At 33.6% G+C, this 24,146-nt stretch overlaps 1 protein-coding gene across 5 annotated transcripts in view; it reads left to right on the top strand.

The window, feature by feature from the left end:
- Positions 1–24,146, top strand: part of FMN1 (formin 1) — a 183,245-nt gene that overhangs the window by 129,706 nt on the left and 29,393 nt on the right. For all 5 annotated transcript variants that reach the window (XM_032691135.1, XM_032691138.1, XM_032691134.1 and 2 more), the window contains 3 exons: positions 1,810–1,869; positions 3,686–3,806; positions 17,050–17,142. In XM_032691135.1, coding sequence (XP_032547026.1) covers positions 1,810–1,869; positions 3,686–3,806; positions 17,050–17,142 — 274 coding nt within the window. The remainder of the gene's footprint in view (positions 1–1,809; positions 1,870–3,685; positions 3,807–17,049; positions 17,143–24,146) is intronic.

Here is a 24,146-nt window from a genome sequence, read left to right on the forward strand (position 1 = left end):
TAAATGTGGCACTTAGGAACATGGTCTAGTGGTGGACTTGGCAGTTCTGAGTTTACGGTTGGACTCAACAATCATAGAGGTGCTTTCCCACCCAAATGACTCTGTTTCTAATTCTTACTTTCCTCTTCATTGTGGTGGTTCAGCTGTTCCATATGACCACTTTCATTCCAGTCTTGCTCTATGGACAAGACAGAGTACAAGCTGCAGTTCAACTAGAACCAGTTTCCCATTACTCACGTGTTTGTTGTTTGGCTAGCTGGCTTGAAGGAGAAAGTAAAACAACGGGGCTTTGCCTGACTTTTCTCAGTACAAGTAATGGTTTTAGTCTAACTCTTCCATCTACCCGTAAACTTCTTAGAACTTGGGACTTTCTGTGTGGCTGAATTTAGCCAGCTTGTTCCAAAATTGTGCATCATGAAAAGTAGTCACTGATATACAGTGTAACTGAATAAAACTTGTTCCTTGGCAAAAAAAGCTAAAAAAAAAAAAAGATATAGTATTTACAGTTTCCTGATAGCAAAAATAAATATATTATTAGTGTAGATTAGTCTCCAAAATGCAAAAAAACTCAAAGGGTCCAGCTGCTACGGGCAGACATGAAACCTCAGAGATAATTGGTAGACCATATTTGCAAGGAGAAAAAATGCATATTTGAACATTAAGATATTCTTCCTATGTCCCATTACTCCCTTCTTGTGAATTGCCAGCAAACAATATTATGTCTAAGTAAGCTGAATTCCATGAGCTAAGGTAAAGACTCAATTTTAAATATCTCTTATTTTACATAAAAGTCATTTGTTGTCACATGATCTTAGAAAGTTACTTTTTATAGAGATTGTTTTGACCTGCCAGCAGTGTCTTCTAAAACCATTATACATGCAGAGTGGCTCTGTCTGCATGACAGCAGTGACTTAGTTAAAAGAATTTTGCTGGTGTATGATATTAATAAAATATAATGTGCTGCAGGCTCTAATATAAGCGAGACAGCCCTGTACAGGAAGCCAGACATTGTTCATATAGAAATGTTTGCCCTGATAGCTGTCAATGTAGAATGTGAAAACACATCCAAAAAATTTCAAAGGCATTTCAGATATAATTCCATATATGATGATTCTTTTATGTTACTGAATGGTACTCTGTAATGTATGACTTTTCCTTTGTTCATCTGGCCCATGCTGACCCGATGACATGTAACAAAATAAAATATTGTGTACTATTGTATGGAGAAACATGGAAATGGTGATTCCATAAAGTGAGAATTAAAATTCGTATGGTAACAGGGCATGAAATATACTTCTTAGTATATTTCATATCTGGAATAAAATACGAAAAGTATCTATACCTCTTTCAGATCTACATTATAGATGATTGAGAGTAGAGGGAGCAAGAAATTCAGTTCACCTTAATATATCTGAGATGACTTTAATATTTAGTTGATATTAAGTTCAAGAGTAATATTATTAAATAATATTATTATTTAAGTTAATATTATTATTCAAGTTAATATTATTATTCAGTAATGCCTTGTATTATTAAATAAAATATGGGGACAGTTTCTCCCACCGCATGTATTTTTACCTGGTATCTAGAACCAAAAGAAACTGTAGATCCAGTGGTGGTGTGATCAAGCCAAAATTGTAAAAGATTGATTTTTTTTTGGTCAGTAATGCTAAGGCTGAAAATACTGGGAGTCCTATTTCTTATAGCAATATAAAATAATACTACATTTATTTTAAAATAGAGTACATTTTTGCTTACTTGAATCAGTGTAAATCACACATTTTTAATATTTTTTTTATTTTTTCCTAGGATAGCGGTATTAATCTTGTGGATTATGTCGTCATATATTTCCTACGCCATTGTGATAAGGTAAAAGATTCATTTGCTGTATCAACCTCTCCAAAAGTAGGTTTCTTTAACAAATTGTAAAAGGGATCGTATTAGCTTTTTAAATCTGAACACAGTATACCTCTAAGGAAAAAACAAAATCCATTTCTTTAGCTTTCTTATAATAGTTGAGTACCTCAATAGGTGTGAAATTTGCTTTGGAAAATTTTACACTGCAGGGAACTGCCTGTGACTGTTGCACATTGGACAGGTGGTCACTCCAGCCCTGTCTTATTACATCTGGGTCACTGTAATGTTGTAAAATTTTCTGTGATGTCATTACGTTGGAAGACAGAAGCATGATTTCACTCTTATGACAGAATGCAAGGACAGCTTGGTATTTTAAGATAGGTGAGTCAGCTGATGGGGATGAAGTTAGGGATGGAAATGTAGGAGAAGATGTGGTGACTGCTGCTTTTGAGTGAGTTACATTTATGAAACTTTTTGATATTAACAGTGACCAAACTTATGGAGTGGAAAATTTGAACTATTGTATTTTAAATAAAAATGTCACTAATAATTGATTTTAAGTATGTGATGGCTTATTTTTTCTTCTTTTTTTTTTTTTTAATTCTTACATAAGGTGGTTGGATTGATGAGTTAGTAATCATGAGATATGTAGCTCTGTACTGGTGTTCTTTGTTTGGCTTTCCTTCTTTTTTGTTGTCTTTTGATTTTGTTTTTGTTGTTTTGGGTTTGGTGTTTGGGAGTGTTTGGGGGTTGGTTTGGGTTTTTTTTGCTTTCTAATCAGTTTACTTAATGATATTTAATATTTCTGCAGATTTTCTACTATATTGTAATTTTACTTCAAGGAATTCTGTAAAACAAAACAGTTTATCGTCCTTGGGAGAAAATTAACACAGTGTAATTGTCATCCATTGCACTTCTCCCCCCAAAAATACTCATTTATAATAATAAAATTATTTTTTCCCTGTTCAAAAAACAATTAGTTCTCCAACCTGGGAGTTTTCTTTTATTACAGACTTGAAATCTATGCACAGGTATATGCATGTTTTAAACTCACTAGTATATGCTTATACACAGCAATGTCATATTAATACCATTTATACATATTTTACTTGTTAAACTTCCACTGGAGATACTGCTTTGAACCTTTTCAGAGGTTTGTGGGTTTTTTTATTTGGTTGGGGTTTTTTGTTTGGTTTTGGGTTTTTATTTGTTTCTTTTTTGTATTTGTTTGTTTTGTTTTACTTCCAAATTTTTTTATTACTTTGCTAAAAATAAGGTATATACTTAGCAGTTCCATACAGACATTAACGCATATGGTTTATTTAGCCACATAAATCTTCAACTGTATATTTTTGTCTGTGTATAGTACTTCAGGCAATATATAAATATGGTTTTCAATTTATGCTTATAAAGCATTTGTATATTTAATGAATTGAGAGAGTAAAACCACAAACTCTTGGCATAAGGACACTTCTTGCCTTAAAATAGGCGTTCCTGTTATCTGTTTTTAAGAAACTTCCAATCCCTTATCTAAACCTTTATTGACATAAAATGAACTGAAATGTTGTCAGTTCAGTTTCGTTTCAAAGTTTAAATTGAGCACAGTTTGCTTTACAACATCTAAATGAAGTTTCAATACTCAGAATGGTCGGTATTTAATCTTGAATGAGATATATGTTGTTTTAACAAGAATGATTTAAAATATGCTATTTCTATAGTTTTATAATACAGTTTCATAGATGAGAATTTTTAAAAAAAGTAATTTATTTCATTGCAAATGCTTTCAATTTTCATAGTGACCTGTTTGTTTGTTTGTTTGTTTGTTTAGGAAGCAGGAACAGACAAGAGCATTTTTCCTTTACCAGAACCACAAGATTTTTTCCAGGCCTCCCAAGTTAAATTTGAAGACCTAATAAAAGACTTAAGGAAACTGAAGAGAGATCTAGAAGGTAGCTGGGAACTTTCACATTTGTTCTGCTAACAACAAAGTACCATTTAAAATGTGATCTTTATGAGGTTTTCTTATTGCTAATTAGATTTATAGTGTTGATTCATTTAGAGTTTTTACACTGTGGCACAAATTACTCACATAAATTAGAAAGAAAAAAAAAATTAAACTTGTGACTTAATAAAAATGAAAGTAGAGATCCTGAGAAGTAATTTTCCTTTTTACAATTGAAAGGCCCCTAAAGAAATCTTTCTGAATATTTCTTCAGTTATGTGTGAATTTTCCTCTGACTTCTCCAGAACTATGTGTTTAGCTGTAGATATCTGTTAGTTCCATAACATAAATACTTTCTTCAGTACTTGTATAACAGCAATTTAAAAGCTACAAGAAAGAGTTGAATACTATTAATGTAGAAATAAAATACAGCTTGCCAAGGCACAGCAAAGGGAAATGGAAATCTCCAGTTCAAAATATTTTTACCCTGGGACATAAAATAAACATTTAAAAATGTTTATTAAAAAGAGAGGCTCAGAAACCCAAGTCATCTATCAATCAAGGTACTGACTGGAAATAAACTAGGAAGGGTTGTTCTCTTAACTATTCCAAGCAGTTTCCTTTTTATTTTGTGCTACACATGACTTTCTAAAATAAATTCAGCAAATGATGACTGAATATTTTAAGCCTGTCTTTCTTTGTTACAAAGAAGTTGCTCTTTCTACTTTCAGTAGTTTTGTGTAGAAAATGGAGTTTAGGGAGAGAATTTGTATAAAAGCCTATAAAAACTTTTACATCTAGATCTCTGCATCAGAATGGCAGAGTCCTTTTAGAAATCAGAGTTGAACGCAATGATTATTTTTTCAATGTAAGGTGATGAAAACCATTACAAAATAGTTTATCCTTACAGTTAGAAATTGCTGGATTAGGTCACTGCCATCTTTAAGATAGTTTCAAAGGTTAACAGTGGTAGGAAAGTATCAGTTGTTGTTTGTTCGACCCGGGCATAAGTGAGTGCTCTATCTCCTCTCATCGCTTGGCCCTGTAAGCCCCATGGCCTGCCCTCTTTTGGGCTAGTTTTTGCAGAAACATGATCTGTGTTTGATCTTGTACTTTTTTAGCATGTAGTCCTGCTGTCATGCATCTTAGTCGTGCAGGGTCTGCATTGAGGCTGTGACATTCATATCATATTTGTTCCACATTGCAAAGACACAGGCAGCTAGGCCCTTTAACTCTTAAAATAAAAACTCAAGCTTTCTTCTAATCACTGATTTATGTTTTCTAGAACAAATTTTTGTAGGTATTTATAGCAAATCTAGAAAAATTGTTATGTTGCAGTTGTTTTCATAATTCTTCTTTGTAAAGATGTATTTGAAACCCAGCCAAAGCAATTAACTTATAAAGTTAATGACAGCACAGATTTGAAATGAAGAAGGTTGTGGAAGTGTTTTCAGATGTTGGTATTTTATCACTCAGAAATATGCAACGGAATTCTAACAAACATTCCTGTGATTAGTTTCTCTTATATTTAAACAAATGACGCATATAAAAATTTATCTCTTTCAAACATTCCTTTCAAATTTTTTCCTTCAGTTACTGCTCTAGTTAATTTTTAAATCAAAATTTTAATTGAAGAGGTTATAATTTTAACACGTACAACAAAGATTTGATGAGTCTCTGTAGTTTATTGTAGCCATTAAAAAGTTGTGGCTGCTGGCAGAATACCAGTGAAAGTCTAAAGCTGAAACAGATGTGAAAAGCAGAAACCAAGTCCGGAGAAGCGTCGGGCCCAGCTATCCAGACAGGCGCGGCCCTTCAGATGTGAATAATTTGAACAATATTAACTGGGGCTGCCTGTGTTATAGGGTACATTGGATTTATTTCGCACTTTGTTGGCTAAGGTAGACTTAAGCAGATTATCCTGTAAGTGAGATGAGACAAAGGTAATAAATGAAAGAGGGGGTTTCTTGTGTGTCATTAGGGAATGAACTGATGTTCCTGTTAGTGACTTACCTTTTTTTCTGAAACTTGTATAGAATGATTAGAAAAAAAGGTAAATATCACCTCTTGCAACTGAAATTACAGTTTTGATAGACACTTTGCGTAGTAGTTGTGATTTAGTATTTAAAAATATATTTTACTAGTTTATCAAGACACAAATTTGTCTTTTTAACGTGGATATTAACATAGAAAAGATAAGAGTTATCGTGAGTGGTATCTCTTAGCGGTGTAAACCTCTAGTTTGAAATACCTAGACTCTGTGGAACCGAAAGTTCAAATCGAGATGAAGCATAAATGCTTTCATCCTTTTCTAATAAACAGATTGAGTTCCATACAATTGTCTATTTTTATGTGTTCAGATTAGACTTTAAAGGGACAGACTAACTTTAGTTTAAAGGGATTAGACTAAAGTTCGACTCAAGAAGTCAAACAAATTTTTGGAGAACCTTAATCCAATGGGTTTTTAACATGTATTCCAGAGCAAGCTTTATAATCACAAACGTTTTAGGTTAAAAAGAATGAGAAACAAAAATATGCATTTAATATAGGCTTTTAAGGGGAAAGAAGTAAAAGAGAATTCAATATTAAACACTGAAATGAAAATTTTAGAGTGAAATCTGGTTCCACTTTAATGTCACAGGAAAAAGAAATGTTTTCTGTAAGTTCAGGCTTTCACTCCAGGTCTGGATAGCTGGTGTATTTCCAAGGTTTTAAAATACTACACAGTATCATTAGCAAATGCATTTATTCATTTAACAGGTGTTAGCTTTCCAATTAATCTGTATAGTTATGGAAAAAAAAGTTTTGCTTTGCTTAAGATTGTAAGATATCTTATTCTTTGTCTAGGGCAATGATTTTCACTCTTTTTTTTCCCTGGGACCAAACATGATTCCTCTTCTAATTTGCACAATGCCGCTTGATGTTCTTGGTGTTGATATTCTTCTGGAATAAGCACAGAATATCTGAATTGTATAATCGTAAGATTTTCAGAAAGAGAGCCACTTTAGTAAAGTTTGATAGACTTGTGTAAGTTTTACCACGAACCTTTTACTATCTCTTTCCAAAGTTGAACAATTTTAATTATTCAAAATTAGTTGCGTGGTAGATTGTTCCCATCTGTCATACTCATTCCTCTTTTTTGCAATACAGTTCATAAAATTTTTAAATGCTGCTCTATTACTCAAAGCAGTGTTAGATGTCTTGTATCATTTAGTGCAATGTTGATTATAACTTTTTAGTATTCTTGACCTTAACAACCGAAAGAGCAAAGATATTTATTGAATGGTTAAAAATGGAAACTAAGATAGGTCCACTCTGGGTACTTTCAAGAGTCACACTTTTATTTCTCACAAATAATTAAATTTCCTCTGAGATTGCCGCATTCAAATCCCATTGTAATAACACATAGCTTTTACTTTCCCTTCCTTTCATGGTCACCAATAGAAATAGAAGCAAGACTTCATGGATCAGCTATATAATAGTCAGTTGGATTTCAGTACTGCAGGAGATATGGTTTCACATTGAGTACCTCTTAATCTAGCTCTTCACAGATCTGTGTCTTGCTTAAGTATGTTAGTCCCAACTTTTCCCCATTTAAATAGCAGAATTTCACCAAAACTTCAAGTTCTGGATACCCCATTTTTTAAAATTGTACAATATTTACAAAAAGATTAAAAGTGAAGCAAATAAATCTGTGCATGAAAAGATGAGAAATTAAAATGTTCTGTTGGCTGTTTTCACATTGGTTTTTTATACAGAAGCATTACAAGTATCTTAAAATCATAGAGAAATGCAGGTTGGTGCGTTGGCATGTACCTCTGGAGGTCCCGTGGTCCAGAGTCTTTGAGCAGGAATAACTTCGTATTTAGATCAGGCTGTATAGGGCCTTAGCCTGCTCAGGTTTGAATCTGAGGATTGAAATCCCAGCACGTTTCTGGGCACCTGTTCCAGTGCTGAATCACTGTCTTGAATATTTTTCCTTATCCCATGTGAGAATTTCCTGTGCTGAAACTTGTGACAGTTTCTCCTGTTTCTTCAGATGTGCATTTCTAAGAAAAGTCTGGCTCTGTCTTCTCTATAGTTATTTGTTAGATAGTTGAAGTGAAAAACTAAATCCCCAGTCAGCTGAACATACCTGTCCTCGCCTGCCTCTTCTTCAAGTGCTTCATTTTATTTTCATTCCTAAATGGCATGACAATCTATGTAGTCTTTGCAGTTATGAATATATATATATTTATATATAAATAAATATATTCTCGTTCATAGAAACAGATCCAGTGCACTGGATGTGACTAGCAAACACCATGCTACTCACAACCATGTCTCTTAACCCTGTCTCTTAGCATAGCTGATTAGACCAGACTAAACTGTTGCACCTACAGTGCTCTCATTCAGTGCCTCTTCTGGGAGCTATGTATCACAGTCTTTTGCAAAGAATGGAAGAGAATTTAGAAATAAGAAAAGGATGGAAATTGAAAAGGGTCACTCATTCTCTATTCTTTCAGCCACTGTTACTATAAAAAGAGTCAAAGAGGAAACTGCTAAAAGAAAAAATAATCAGTTCATGCTCATTTAACTAAAACTCTGATTTTCCAGATTTAAAATGAACAATATCTGGATTTATGAAGGATTATAAGGGAATATATTTACCAATAGGAAAATGTACTAAGGCAGAAAAGTTTAATCATTATTATTCATAAGAAGTTAATTTAAAATTCTTAAATATGTGATTTCCTATTAGAGTCCTGAAACATAATGGAAGGTTTTTGCAACAAAATGTCCACTAGTTAACTGTAGACTGATTGTGTTCTAGAGAATAATTGATATTTTCAATTAATAAATTGAGACAATTTTAGCCTGTTTTGGATTTCTATGTATTGCTGGATGGAAAAATTAATTTAATGTTACAATTTATTTAGATGGAATTATATATTTATGTCATTGATACCTCATACATAATACAGCCTTAGATAAAGTCTGGTTTATGGACTAGAGTTTTAGTATAATCATGATACAGTAATAATCAATAGGGTAAGGATTACAATGTTGAGAGGTTTTGTCTAATGTTTGATTTGCTTGATAGAAAGTAAGATTATGGGATCCCATGAAAATTCTAAATATTATATCAGTTTGAGTGTTAACTTCGTAAATAATTTGTTGGATCAATACATATTTCTCAATAAAAGGTGATTGTTTATTCATTACAGTACAATAGTATTCAAAAAAGTACCAAAGACCCTTTTCTAAAATATTTTCAACCAGTTGAAGCCTTATTCTAATTTAAATGAAATGTTTTAAGTCAATTTAAAAGAGGAACCTAGATGTCTGATTAACATATATGTCTTCAAAAAATTTTCCCAGCAGGAGCAGAGAAGTTTACAGGAACAATAATTTACAGGATTAACTTACTTTAATTTTCTTCATGTTAATTAGATGTTCTTTAAAACTTTGGAGGTGCAGGCAAGTAGAAATTTGAAGTTGGAGCATGAGGAGCCAAATACATGCATGTGTTATTTCTTTGGGTAATAGCATAAAAGAAGCATAGCTTTTCGTACGTGGTTTCGCTGTATTTTTGCACAGTACAACATTTATCTATTTTGAGGCAATGTAGAACGGTAAAAGGAAAAAAACCAAAGGATGTCTTTGTAAAGGAGAAGTTATTTTGTTTGCAAGAGTTGACACTCTTCTCAGAGTTTTCTGACTGCTTTTTGCCTCAGCAGTATGAGATGTATTTCAATTTGTTTTGATTTAGAAAGATCCAACACAGGCATTAAAGACATATTTTCTATATGTGCATTGGATTCTATTTTACAGTAAAACTTTTTGACAGTGTTCCACTGGTAATGTTCATATATGAATACATTTAGGAAATTTTCCTAAGTGGATCATTTCTTAAAATTTCATTAGATTTTAGTTTTTGATAATAAAGGATAGTATGGAATGGTTTTAATAACATTCAGAAATATAATAGAGGAGCAAAGCAATGATGTTTTAGAAGAGTTTATTCCCTGAAAGCAGATGTCTGCATGTGTGCACAAAGGCACAGGGAGAAAGCTTTCTGTTGGGTAAACAATGGCATGCTGTTCATTTTTTCTTTTATATTTTTTGTCCTTTGGCTGAAGAATTCTCGGAAATTTCTTGTTAAAAAACATTCTGCAAATGTTAAGATTCTAAAATGAATCTTGCAAGTAGCACAGTTAAAATTTTCTGTGCACTTTTTTATGTGCCCTTTTAAACAAATAAATAAATAAATAAATAAATAAAATATTTGTGTGTATGTTAAGCATTAGTTACATAACTATGTAGTATACATCTGGTGGCAGGTAGTGTACATCTGGGAAGAGGAGGAGTCTTGTCCCTATCAATGTGCATAACGGATAATGAATTATGTTGTTTGGAGAGTGTGTAATACTAGCGTTGGGAGGAATGGCGACTTCATATTTATGGACCTCATCAGCTTTTCCTTTTTTAGGAGAAGTATTCAGTAAAAGAAAAGGCAGATTTCTGCTAGGACTGAGACAGTCACTTACATACCAATGATTGAAAGTACATTAGTTTAGACAGTGTGATACAAATTAGTAATAGTGAGGCTAATTAGCACTTTAAGAAGTGTTCCTGCTAATATTGCAGGCAGTTTATGAATTTACATGATTTTAAATCTAAGCAGAATTCTCCAGCTGAACCAAAGCCATAACCTTGGTAGAAGAATTAATTAGGTGAAAGTTTATGATCTGTCTTGCACAGAAAATCAGAGGTCCAGCACTACAGAGGAAAACAAGAGATCACTTTTCTGACTTCTACAGTTTCAGCTCATAAACATACTGTTTCAGCCATTGCCCAGCAATTCCATCTGATCCCTTGTCCAGTACACTAAGTAATAAAATGTTTGTGTGTTTGAAAAGTTGGGTTTTTTTTTAAACAATGTAAAAATCCTAGCTCATGTGATAAAAATATTATTCTTCCTTCTTTAAAAATGTTGTCTCCCTCTCAGTTAGCCAGACAAGACCCTTCAGTTTCAAAATACTCATTTTTTGTAGTGCTCAGACAGAAGGGAAATTTCTCAGCAGAATCTGCTAGTGCATGGTTCTACACTCCTGACGGAGCTTAATGATGTGTGGAGGTCTGTATGTTTGGATCTTGACACTTAACAAAAATTTTCTACTAATCATGTGTGCTGGAAGCACTTAAAGGAATCTTACAAAGACTCGACTGGAAAATTATGAGGCTTTAGTCATTATAATCATTTATATGTGCAGTATGCTGCACCACTGAAGGGTGCACTGAATGTAAACTACTATTTCAGAGGGAATACATTAACCAGAGGCTCAGATATGTTGCTATGGTGTGAAAAATATTTAGTTTTACTAGCAGTCTTCGTTCATTTTGCTGAATTTATTCTTGGAAAACAGTTTTAGCAGAAAGGCTTTTAAATGATTTATATATAATGTTGATGACCTTTGACAAAACAAGGAGCAAAAAAAATTTTTTTTAGGTTAGTTGAAACTAATATAGGCCTAAAAGTTCCTGTGCATGCCATCACCAACTGTAAAATTTCAAAATGTTGTTAAACTTAAAATAAACAAACAAAGCCCCCTCAAAAGACAAAGCCAGAATATCTGATCAAACATTTAAGAATTATCAAGATGTCTGACTCTTGGCTTCAGAACAGGTGAACTTTACAGGATGTTTTGTGTACCACTAATTCAGTTATTTCACTTTCCACAGCTTAGGACTTGTCACTGAAATGTTTTTTCTTTCTCATTTATGCATGAGAGCTTGAGCACCTCAACAAATATTTGTTTCTATGTGTCACAAGGAAAATGTAGCTCAGACAAAGGCTGGGCTTTTTAAAGTTTTACATACTAGCCTCTATCCTCTGAAATTGTTTTTTTTTAAGAAAACTGAATTCTAAATGTGTGAAGAAAATAATCTTATATAGAAACACATTTCTTCTTCTAAATTAGCTGAAAATATCTTCAAAGAATTGTAACCATACAACTGATTAATAGGTTAGAATGGTGTTTTTAGTTTCATGTGTGCTAACACTTTTTTGCATTAAATTGTTGACCTTTATTTAAGACAATAAAAATGAAGCTTCAGAATAGAGTACTACCACAGTCTGATCTTCTTTTACATTTTTCTCAGATACTTTTTCTCAGAAAATCTCCCACCCTGCTTCATGGCATTTCCCTGCCTCTCTACTTAGTCCAAAGGGTTCCGTATTAGTCAACCCGGCTCTGGGGTGTTAGTGCTTGAACCTTTGTGTGTTGCCATCACTGAGATGTGTACTGATTATAAATGTGTTCAAAGAACAAATAAAATACTTTCTCTGAAACTTTTCTGAGTTGGTAACAGCATAACCTCTTGGAGTTAGAAGTTGTCAAAATTCTTACCGTGTGTTTCTAAGGAATCGAGATAAATCTCTTCCCTTCTGCACATTTATTTAAAATTGTATCTGAAAAGAAACAGTTACATTCAAGTTTATAAATAAGTTGATAAATAAGTGCAAGAGCAGTAGATAGCAGAAATATAATGGATTGTATGATGCTAAAATCTCATGTGCATAGCTCCACTAAATAAGTATCTAAGTGCATGTAATAACAAGAGAAAATAGCCAGATCCTGCAGCAGTGTACAGTGGCTAAACATGCATCTCCTTTAACTTTTTGTTTACCTTACAAAGTTGTTTGCAAGTAAGACAATCTAATAAAACAAGTCCAAAGAAACTAAATCACAAGAAAGTTATATAGCACTTGCTGAATAATTTAAATTTATGCATTTCATCTAAAGTTTATTAGGTTTTTATTTGGGTGTGTAAGCCCAAGTAGTATAACAGACTTCTGAACAGTAAAAAATCAGGGATTCTCTCATACAGAAATTTGGGGTTGTTTAGCACTACATTGAATTCATTTGCAGTATGGTTTCAAAAGCTCTTTGGAAGAGAAAAGGTAAGGGTTCTAAAAAAGAATTATCAAATAGTAAACCTTCTGTCAAAGACATGCCTGCATTATAACAAAATAAAATAGCGAGCTTGGCCATATAACCTGCCAGGCTCTGAACAAACAAGACCGGGGGAGATTTAGCAGCTTTCACAGAGACATAACTCATAGGGGATAGCGTCAGTGACAGGTTTATAGGAATTCATGGTGTTGATACTTGGTTTTGCTGTCAGGATGATTCCTGTAAATGCTACTGGTGGGTTCTGGTGATTAAATAGTTAGTAATTTACTGTTATCAACATTCAACTATTTTGGGTTTTGCATTTACTTTAAAAGTGGTGCTTAAAAAATTCCAAATCCTGTCTGATTGACACTGAAATCCTCTTTACATGAAAGTTTGTTTATGGGCCATGATTCTTTTGACAGATTTACAAGTGTCTGTGGAGTTTTAAAAGACTATTGCCCAATAGGCATTAAGTGAGAGACATTCTATTTTGTAAATATTTTCACTTATATTTGGGATTTTTAGAGAACTTTTTGAGCCAAGTACTGCATTAAATCTGAAGACAGTGGCAAACTGATAATCAGCAGTTTCCAGCTTTGTTTTAGTGTTTTGCTAATGCTTTCCATTTCTGTGGCCAAAATTTGTAGTGGGTGAAGCATGATGTACATCCAGTAACTTGTAAGGGCTTTCAAATACTGTTGCACATTTGTATTTTCTTTTCTTTTTTTTTTTTTTTTGCAATAGCTTATTTAAAAATAAACAGTTTTCAAAGTAGCATATTACATTCAATTTCACTAACATACAGCACAAACAAAGAAAAAGAACCAAAAGTTTATTACATTAATGGAGAATTTGCATCTGTTTGAACTCAGTAATGCTGAAACAGGTTGTTTATTTTCCCAAATGATTATTTTGGAATGAGATGGTGAGAGGAGATGTGTACATGTGGTGTGCTAGCTGACAGCTTCCTCAGAATTCCTTCAGACGTTTTCCAGAAAGCGGCTTTTTAATATTTATTTCAAAGGGGGAATGCATAATAGGATCCTTTAGCTCAGAATCAGTCTAATAAAAACTTTGCTGACGTAATTTTCTTTTAAAGAGTGAAGGTTTCTACTGTAGTGAATATCAGAACAAAATATAAAGAATTGATGTAATGTTCTCTCACTTTTAGCAAGGAAAATCAAAGCAAATAATGGAACTGGACTTTTCAGTTTTAGGTTTTTTATATAATGTCTGACATGACATGGTCATTTTTTTTATTTTTTAACAGTATATATCAAGTAATTTTTAGAGTAAAACCAACCAACCAAATATATATCCTTATATATGACAGGAAATTCAATGAATGCTAGTTACCAGAAACCTTTTATTATGTTGTGTAGAACTGAGGTAGGTCATAGAGTTGTGTGGTAGCCTTTCATCGTTATTACAAAAATAGTTGAACAAAGACCAACTGACTTTAACATGTATCATTACAACTGCTATTTGAATCAAAAACTTTTATTTAGTCCTGTCATGAAATTCTTTTTCCTCTTCAAAATGTGTCTTTATTTGTATCTGATTATTGATTCCTTTGAACACACTTCCATGGTTCCTTGCCATAGCTATCCCAAGCAACTCTGATGATGTTCTAAGGTTCTTCAGCCTAAAAGGTACATTTGTTTTGCGGTCCTAGCCACCATTTGCTTATAGGATATAGATAAGGAATCATTATTCAGCATAGAACATTTCATCATTGAAGGGAAGATTGAAACTGGAGAGATTTCAGTAGGAATAATATGACATTTTGGAGCCTGCAATTCCAGCTGAAGTTAATGACTGCCATCAGTTATTGCCTCTATACCTATGGGATATGTCTTATTTTTAACATTAGCAAGTAAATAAATTCAAGTTTTAGTTAAATTTTTCAGTGCAGTTGACTTCAAACAGAATTAGTTGACCTTCAGTTGCCCAGATAAGTTTTTGTTTGTAGACCAAAAGTATAGGTTATTGAGGGAAGTATAACCTAAATTCAGTCAGTTAAAGGAGGAATAAGCAGTTTAGGGCAAATACAATGCTTTTGTGATTAACAAATTTTCACTTCATCACCCTTGTCCTTGATTCCTGAGATAAAACATTCTCAGAGCCCTTCATTCTGTTTTGGCAATTATCTGCAAGGACTTCAGGAAGTAAATGGATTTTTAGATAGATATCATCTAGATAAATATTGTCATCAGAGAATCATCCAAAGATCTCTTTTTAAGGCTCTCCAGTAATGTAAATTATTAGAGTCTGCCAGCAGTTACTTAACTTCTTCTGTCTCTTTCAGTTTCACTCTTTCAAGATAATTTAAACGTTTGAAACTGGTATCTGCCCTCATTCCTCTTCATCTCAAAATTTTAGAGTTTTAATCAGCACCCTAATTTCCTTACTCTACGTCATCTGTCTCATTTTTCTCTTCATTTTTGTTCCTGCCTTCTTACTCTCCCCTCATTTCAAATGTTGATCTCCTTGTTAAGGATGTTAGGATTCTTCTTCAGAATTCACTACCCAAATCAGCTTTTTTTCTGTATGCTCTATACGTTGGTACTTCTTGTCCATATTTTTGTAGTCTGATTAAGGTTAATGTTCGTCATCTCAATTTAAAAAGAAATATCGAAGGTGGTTTATATGTGCTTTCTTTTTAATTTAAAACCAATTCATTCTAGTTGTGGTCACTTCAATATTTAAATGGGACATGTCTGAGTAACTTTTCTAAATCTTGGGTTATTAAAACTTGTAGGAAACATCCAGGAAGCTTTCAATACTTCAGACAATACTATATGTTTGGGAAAATGTCTTTCTAGTGTATATTAGAGTGTGTGTAGATACTACTGTAGCTACAAGCTTATTATTATAATATGTATTCATATATATCTAATTCCATATAGATTTATACAAATTTAATTATGTAAGAATATTATAAAATAATTATTCTTATGCAATCATTGCAACCTTACATGACTGTAATAATCATGTACATTTACTGTGTTTCAAGTGCCTGAACACATTATGTGTACTATTACTTTTACAGTTGTCATTTTATATTTATTCAAAATAATTTCTAAATATTGCCTCCTATGATTTTCTGTAGATTTGTTTAAACAAAAAGAAAAAAACACAAACCTGTAGCTGCTACTCTGTTCAGACTTAGTCAGAAATTTACAGTACTGTCTCAGTTACTTTGCTGGATTTTTCCTACCTATAAAACTCTAATGTCTGTTGTCTTCCAAAGCAGTACCACAATTTGCTTGAACAAAATCCCATTTCAATGAGTGTATTGTAATAGTCACAGAAAGTTCAAATTTTTAATGGTAAGCAGCATGTATCGTAAGAAAACAATCTTTAGATGTCATATAAACTCCCAGATTTCTAATTTTTTTTTGATAATTTAAATTATTAGCTGAGCAGCTAATAAAAGACTTCCCCAATCCAGTATGTTTAACTTAATGCTCTGTTCTGCCTACTGTCTGGCATACAACAAATATCCGTTAACTTTACTCTGAACAGTTTGAAAGACTTGTCATATGCTGCAGGTTGCAAGACTAAATTTAGCTTCTTGGGAATGAAGAGTTGTGGGGAAAAAAATCTTGTAGTAATTCATAAATTCAGTTGCTAAATGGAAGGTAATTGCATTTTGATTTCTGTCTCCATCTTTAGTGTGTGTGGTGGAATCTACAAAGCTTACTAGAAGTTCTAGGCATGTTAAAATTCATTGGCAAAAACTGGAGTTTTTTTAGAAATTATCATGGTATCAGTTCTTAAAATAACAGATAGATTAAATAGGAAACAAGTTGCACTTAGATGTAAGGTAACTTTCTTACAGACTTCCACTATTTCATGTCATGATCTGGAGTTTGAATACTGAAGTAAAGCTGAATTCCTGCATCTGTTTTAGGAAAAATGGTTGAGTGTAGGCTGCCTGGCATTGATTGGTTAAAATCAGCCCAGATACAAGGCATCCTCCACTCACCACAGAAACGAAGTTTGGAGCTTTAAGTATACCACCTAGAATTAGTGTTGAGTCTGGCTGTGTTAGTAGCAAACCTTAGCACATTGCAGGAGTTTTAGGACAAAGTCATTACAAAATACAAATTAAAAACATAGAGAATTTTCTCTTTGGTATGCTAGACTAGTATTGGTATTTTTATTTTAATGTAGTTGCTGTATTCCTTAGTGCTTATTTATTTCCTCTGAGTTCAGGTAACTAATTTAGATGTAGGCTTCTACAGTGCTGGATTCTACTTCTGGTAGATAACTTATGCCACGTGTCTCAACTTCTTTTTGTAGCCTCTGAGAAGCAGATGAAGTTAGTTTGCAGAGAGTCTTCTGAAGAGCATCTCCAGCCCTTCAAGGGGAAATTAGAGGAATTCTTCCGGAAAGGTAACCACATCAGAAAAAGAAAAATATTGGCAAATAGTGTAGTGGTTTACAAAGTTATTCATAATGTAAGATGCATTAAGTATCTGTTGCCTCAGAAAATTCCTGTGGATTGTATTGCTAATATAATTCCTAATGTGCCTAATGTATGTTAATGTATGTTAATATATGTCATACAGATCTTGGACATCACTGGTCAAAGATAATTGTTCCCTTGATCTCACACATTTCCCATTGATTGTTTTGTGCTTTTAAAAATATTGTTATTTGTATGCAAAATGAAAAATATATTCATCATATATTCATTAATTTATCAGAGAGAATATAAAGCTTCAAGTTTATAAAAGACTAGAATGAAAGATACTCTTTTAGAGAAAGTTCACACATATACAGGATGTAATGGCATCTTTTATCCATAATGTGAGCTTATGACCTGATTTATTCAGATTTAAAGATTTTGTCTTATGTGAGACAGAAATAAGCATAAAAAAAGTGATTTACTGGAGTAGAGTCTGGAGACAATGGCTGAAATCCAAGGTACAATTTGATCATCAGTTCAAGACAATGTAAACACAGGTTGCTGTTGAAAACAACAGTCCTGCTCCCTCCTGCTTCCCATCTATGTGTTTCCCATCACCTGCTTCTGCCAGCACCATTGCCTCTGCAGTTGTGCAAAATATATAAAGGAATACATTTTCCCCCATCCCGTTGTAAGAGTACAGACTTTTTGGGTAAACAGTAGAAGTTCTGTATTTCTGACAACTGTATTAAGAATTTTTAAGAATTTAATTGTATTTCTCATGGAAATGGTGAACAGTGTAACAGTTTACTGTTTGAGAAGTCTTAATGTTTTTTTAATAACTTTATTTCATAAGGCTATTTTATGTAAATAATTTGACAAGTGAAAACAGAATGTTTGAAAAGTAGCAGTTCCTCTTAAATTCTACTGTTAAGTAAGCTGATATTTTCCTTTACTGTTCTCCCAGGCCATGAAGCTCACTGGATATATTTATTTGATATAATTTTTCTTTTAATTGCAAGTGTATTTGGATAGTGTTAAAGCAGGATATTTTTTGCCACAGAACTTCTGAAACAAAAAATTATAATGGAAATCTTTTTGTTGCTGCAGGACAATTGCATTGTCTTTTTAATTTATTTGATCGGAAATTTTCACTTTACAGTTTAATAATAACATCAAGATTGAGATAGTGCTATATATATATATATGTATATGTGTATATATATGTATTTCTACAGAGCCATTATGATCTCCAGCATGCTTCTTGATCTAGCTTGCCAAATATTGTAATAATTCAATTTTGCCCAAGTCTTACCAAGACCCTAACCAAATAGTGTCTTTCACAATCATTTCACAGATTCTGTAATTCTTACCTGGTTCTCATGAGGACTGTTGTAGTTGGTCCAGTTTGGCAGCTAAGTACCACACAGCTGTTTGCTTACTCCCCCTCCATGAGGAGGGAGAGAGGACTGGAAGGATAAATGAAAGAAAACTAATGGGTTGAGATAAAGACAATTTAATAGGGAAAGCAAAAACTGTGTGCGCAAGCAGTGCAAAATAAGGAATTCATTCACTACTTCCCATCAGAAGGCAGGTGTTCAGCCATTTCATAGAATCATTAAGGTTGGAAAAGACCTCAAGGATCATCGAGTCCAACCACTAACCTAACGTTGCCAGTTCCACCACTAAACCTAAGCACGAAATCTAAACATTTTTTGAACTCTTACAGGGCCATCCCTGTGATGCTTCTGCCACTTCCCTGGGTAGCCTATTTCAATGCTTGATAACCCTTTCAGTGAAGAAATTTTACCTCATTCCCAATCCAAACCTCCCCTGGCACACTTGTCCTATCACTTGTTACCTGGAAGAAGAAGGCAACCGCCACCTCGCTATAACCTCCTTTCAGGTAATTGTAGTGAGCCATAACGTCCCTCCTGAGCCTCCTCTTCTCCAGGCTAAACAACCTCAGTTCCTCCAGCTGCTCCTCGTCAGACTTATGCTCCAGACCTTTACCAGCTTCATTGCCCTTCTCTGGACATGCTCCAGCACCACAATGTCTTTGGGAGGAGCCCAAAACTGAACACAGAATTTGAGGTGTGGCTTCACCAGTGCCAAGTACAGGTGACAAGCACAAGTTTCATTTAGGAAAACGCATTTCTGAATTTCACTTTTCCAGGAAAGCAGGACTTCGTTACATGTAACCACTACTTGGGAAGACAAACACTGTAACTCTGAACTTCTCCTCTGCTTCCACCTTTTTTTCCCAGTTTATTGCTGAGCATGTGATGTCATGTGGTGTGAGTTATCCCTATGTTCTCCTTTTGCTTTATAATGTTATGCTTTATGGTATCTAATCATACACATTTAGTTTTGTATCATTTAACTTCTCATCTTTTGGCATCTTTGTTTCATCTGCCTTATTCTGAGATGAGTTTTCAGTAGGTTGTCAGATTCCATAACTATTGATCCTATTTCTTCATCAATCACCTGATTGATTTGAATCTTTATAATGGTGGGTGATACTTTCTGTGGCATTAGAATGGAAATCCTATAAAATCCTACAATGAAGACAGATAAAAATAACACAGAAACACATCTTGATTTGTGACACTAGAATAGGCATTGGACAAATGTCAAGCTCAGAGGCAAGTGTCTGTAAACTCAGCTGCTTCTCTGAAATTAGGAGTTAGCTGATAATACTGAGCATCCGATAAGCATCTGCTTTCAGTTTTGTTTGCTTAAAAAAGAGTTGCGGCTGGTTTAAGCAAATGTAAGAAAAAAGTCTGTTATCTTTCTGCCAGCTCACAGCAAGTATCCAAAACTCAGATGATTTTCTGAAACTTCTGGATTGAAAATAAGGCTGGAACTCGTACACACTGAAGTTTTTCTTATACACACAATTCCCATCATTTCTAGTCAATGCTAAATTGAAAATACTGTAAGGAAAAAAATACTGGTTGGCTTGAACTGAAATGTTTACATTTCCTAAGGATAATTAATACCAATTAAATCTAATGCTTGCTCTGTTGTAACAAAAAACACTGTGAGTGTTATGGAGACTGACATTCTAAAATGCTAGAAGGGATAAACTGTACTTCTGCTGATGTCAGTGCTGTTTTGTATAGCTGGATGTAATGTAGCCCAGTGCCTTTGACAGGGAATTACGTGCCAGAAGCTTTAGGTTCTATTCCAGGCTTAGCTACTTTGTGATTCTAGCAGAGTTGGTTAATATCCTTTTCAGAGAGCCTCTCACTTTTCTGTTACACAGAATGTTTAATAATGATTCTTGCTGTTTTTTGTAGTGAAAGATAATCTTTGTCAAGTACTTTTTGAATCCCACATGAAAGATGTCTTGTGTAAACTGTCTTAATGCTTCATCAGATATATTTGACATGCGCATGGTTTTTGAAAAAGGCTTAGATTATTCTCAAATTGGAAATAATCTTTAGTAGATTTAATTTTATGCAATAAATTATACTAGTTTTACCATAATACGAAAACCTACTAATTACTATAAATTAATATACACTTACTGTATTCCCACGGAATTACTGGGGGGGGTGTGAGAAATGTGTTGATAAGTATTTTCCATTTAAATTGCCATGATATGCAAGAAGACCTTTGAAATCATGAAATTAATGGGTGGTTTAAAATGCTCTTTAGGTCATGAAATTCTTGCTCAGAATTGCTTAGAATAAAACTTATTTGATACCAAACTATCTCATGCAAAAAAAATCAGAAGGGTTAGATGACTATGAGAAAGATGCAAAATACTCTCTTTTGAAAAGTAGAAAAGAAAAAGTTTGGTTTACTGCAACTGTGCAGCTCACTGGAAGGGATACTGGCCAGTGACCATTGGCGTTAATTTTTCATAGTGTTTTTTATTCTCCTTGTGCATTCTCTTAAGAATAATAACAAACCAGAAAGTGAATGGCATAAAGGAGTAGGTGAATAACCTTAGTTAAATTTATTTCTTATTTTTCCATTTAGCTACTTTTATTTTTTGTCCATTTTAATAAACATGGAAATGCATAATACAGATTCATGCAGGATCTTGCAAAATCTGGTCCCAAATTCTTCTTCATTGGATCCAGGTCAGAAAGCATGTAGAAACTTTAATCTGGGTGTGGTTTCCTCCCTCATATTCTGGAATGTGCCCATCAAAAAGTCTTTATCCTTCATAGGAATTAGCATAGGAAGAGCATAGCTGCTTCTCTTCATTTCTCTAAGAATAAAGCATCTTGGTGATGAAGACTGTGCTGTTAGAGGAATGAATTTATTTTACAGCAGCATCTGGGAAGCAAGTAGTCTGATGTCAAGACAGAACAGTTTTTGAAATTTATTGACAATGGAAAGCAAAGCTATTTGAGAAAGGCACATGATACACTGAAGCATCCAAGGTAACAAGCAAGATGGAGAGGGAGGCATTTGGCAAATAGATTAATCTGTTGAGATTAATCCCAAAGTGAAAGAAATTGTCCTATGTTTAGAATTCTGTCCTAGCACTTAGGAAACATTGGTTAAATTAATTGCTTTGCTACAACTTTGCTACAACTGCTGTACTAGTAGTTTTATGTATACTACTTGAAAGGTCAACACTGTGCAGTCTTTGGGACTATACAATAGAAAAATAGAGTCATAGACCAAGCTAGTCACTGTAGCGTTATTTCAGGAGCTAGTGCATTCTTCAGACAAGTTTAACAATTAGATGGAAGAAGTCTGTAAATCAGATTTTAACTGATGAGTAATTTCTTCTCAGTAATATCTTCTTAGGAGTAATTTCTTCTTAGGCTGCAGTAGCTACCTTGGCATGCATCCAGTCTAACGCACTTTTTAATGTATTTCTGGTACAGAAGGGTCTTTTGATCCACATTTCCTCATTTGCCTTTTAGAGTGCATGACATAGGATTGTTGAGGTAGTCGGTTGGGAAAGAAAATAAGAAATAAATTCTGTTAGAAAGGCCATCAAGATGATCAGGGGGCTGGAGCTGAGCGCTGGGGCTGTTCAGCCTGGAGAAGAGAAGGCTCTCAGGAGACCTTACAGCAGCCTTCCAGTAACTAAATGGGGCTACAAGAGAGCTACATAGTGATCTATGCCCCCAGGGAAAGCAACCTTCTTTTATTAGTTTTTAGCCTCGTACATATTTTGATGGTAGGAGGATGATAATTTATTCTAATACAGGAAAAAAAGCGTTTCCACTCAAATTTGCTGCTTTTCTATCAAAGCAGTCTATGAAGTAGAAAGCAGAATGTTAATATTATTTAGTAGTAGTGAATCAGAAGTCAACAATACTCCCAAGACACCATTTTCACAATACAATAACATTTCTTATTTCTCTCTTACTGTTAATGGGACACATCTTTATACATTTTAATACAGTCAAAGATTAGGAAGAAAATTACATTGGCACTCATTTCCTTTAATAGTGTGACAGTATTATAGTTGTTTTTAAGACAGATATAAAGATTATGTTTAAAGTCCTTACTCAAAGCGGTTTGGTAGAGCTTTTCTATAATGACTTCCCAAAATACCAGAAACCTCTGAGAACTATTTAAAATTCTTGCTTCTACGCAATAAATTTACTGCTTTTTTCCCCAAGAAGAATATTAACAGAAAGAAAGAAAAATATTCTAAAACTGTATATGAAATTAAGTCACATACGTGTCTTCCCACTAGTTTTGTACTCCTCTGCTTTAATCTACATATTGGGTTATGGTACTTGTGTTCCCTTTTATTTGTAAAGCTCTTGAACATTTTAATGCTGAACAAATGAATAAGAAAATCAAGGATAATTTTTTAAAGCACTGAATTTCAGTACCAACTGCCTGTTAAAATATTGTGTGTAAACAACAGAAGAGCAATAGCACTTTTAAGGATCTTAGATTTGTCCTGATTTTCTTACCTGCAGTTATGAAGCTGCTTCTGTCAACTGGAAAATATATCTCTGTACATATAACCAGTTCTACAAGACATGAGACGCTCTTGTAGATTCTGTGACTATTCGATCTGCATATCAAATACTGATTCTTACGTTTGTGAATAAAATGTACAGATATGATGACTTTTAACTTCAAAGCTTTATTTTCTGTTCTACTTACCATAACTTTTTTTCTCCTCATTTGTTTTCACTGAGCTGTTTTATTATCTCTGCCACGCATATGCAGTTCTCACATTAAACAGTGTGGGAGGATATTTATGTCCAGTGTCAAACATGAAAAATATGTCATACTTCCTTGCAGTGATAATGTTTGCTTAAAACTTTTTATCCTTCCCAGCAATGACATTACAGACCAGGCAAAGTTTGTGTTTAGATGTGGAACGCTGTTTTATAAGCCAGCAGCAGAATTTCTTTTATCTTTCAAACTGTTTGTGACAGTCATAACTGTTTTCATCACTCAAAGATCGTTGTATTTAAACAGATGAAAGAGTGATTTACATAAATTGGCATGAGTCTGCAAAGCACAGAACCTTATTGCTGTGTTACTCAGAGATTGTATAGTTAGACACTAGCCTCAGTCCATAAGACACCAAATAAGTTGTCCTGGAATGTGATTGCATCCATATGCCTCTTAACTAATACAATATTGACAGTGAACTGATTCAAAGAACAAGAATTTGCTCTGAAATGAATATTTCCTTCTACACTGCCAGAAGAATTACCAGAATCAAAGTCTTTTAAATTGATGTTAATTACAGATATGACTTTTCGGGAAACTTTCAGTTTATTATTTTTGAAAAAGGTATACATCAAATTGCTATAATCAGTTCCACCATGACTTACTATAAAAATTGGAAGTTTACACTCCATCAGAATGTGTAATATGAATGTAATTTAGAAGAACTGTTAATTAAAAAATGGAATGCCATCCTTTCTTGGAAGACAAGGAGACAATCTCTTAGAGACAACAGTTCCTTCCAGCTTCTTTTCAATTTGATTGTTTTATACTGAATTACCATGGCTGCTACAAAGTCACTGGCATAGAAGGA

The sequence above is a fragment of the Chiroxiphia lanceolata genome, chromosome 6 (assembly GCF_009829145.1).
Source record: "Chiroxiphia lanceolata isolate bChiLan1 chromosome 6, bChiLan1.pri, whole genome shotgun sequence".
In the NCBI taxonomy this organism is placed as follows: domain Eukaryota; kingdom Metazoa; phylum Chordata; class Aves; order Passeriformes; family Pipridae; genus Chiroxiphia; species Chiroxiphia lanceolata.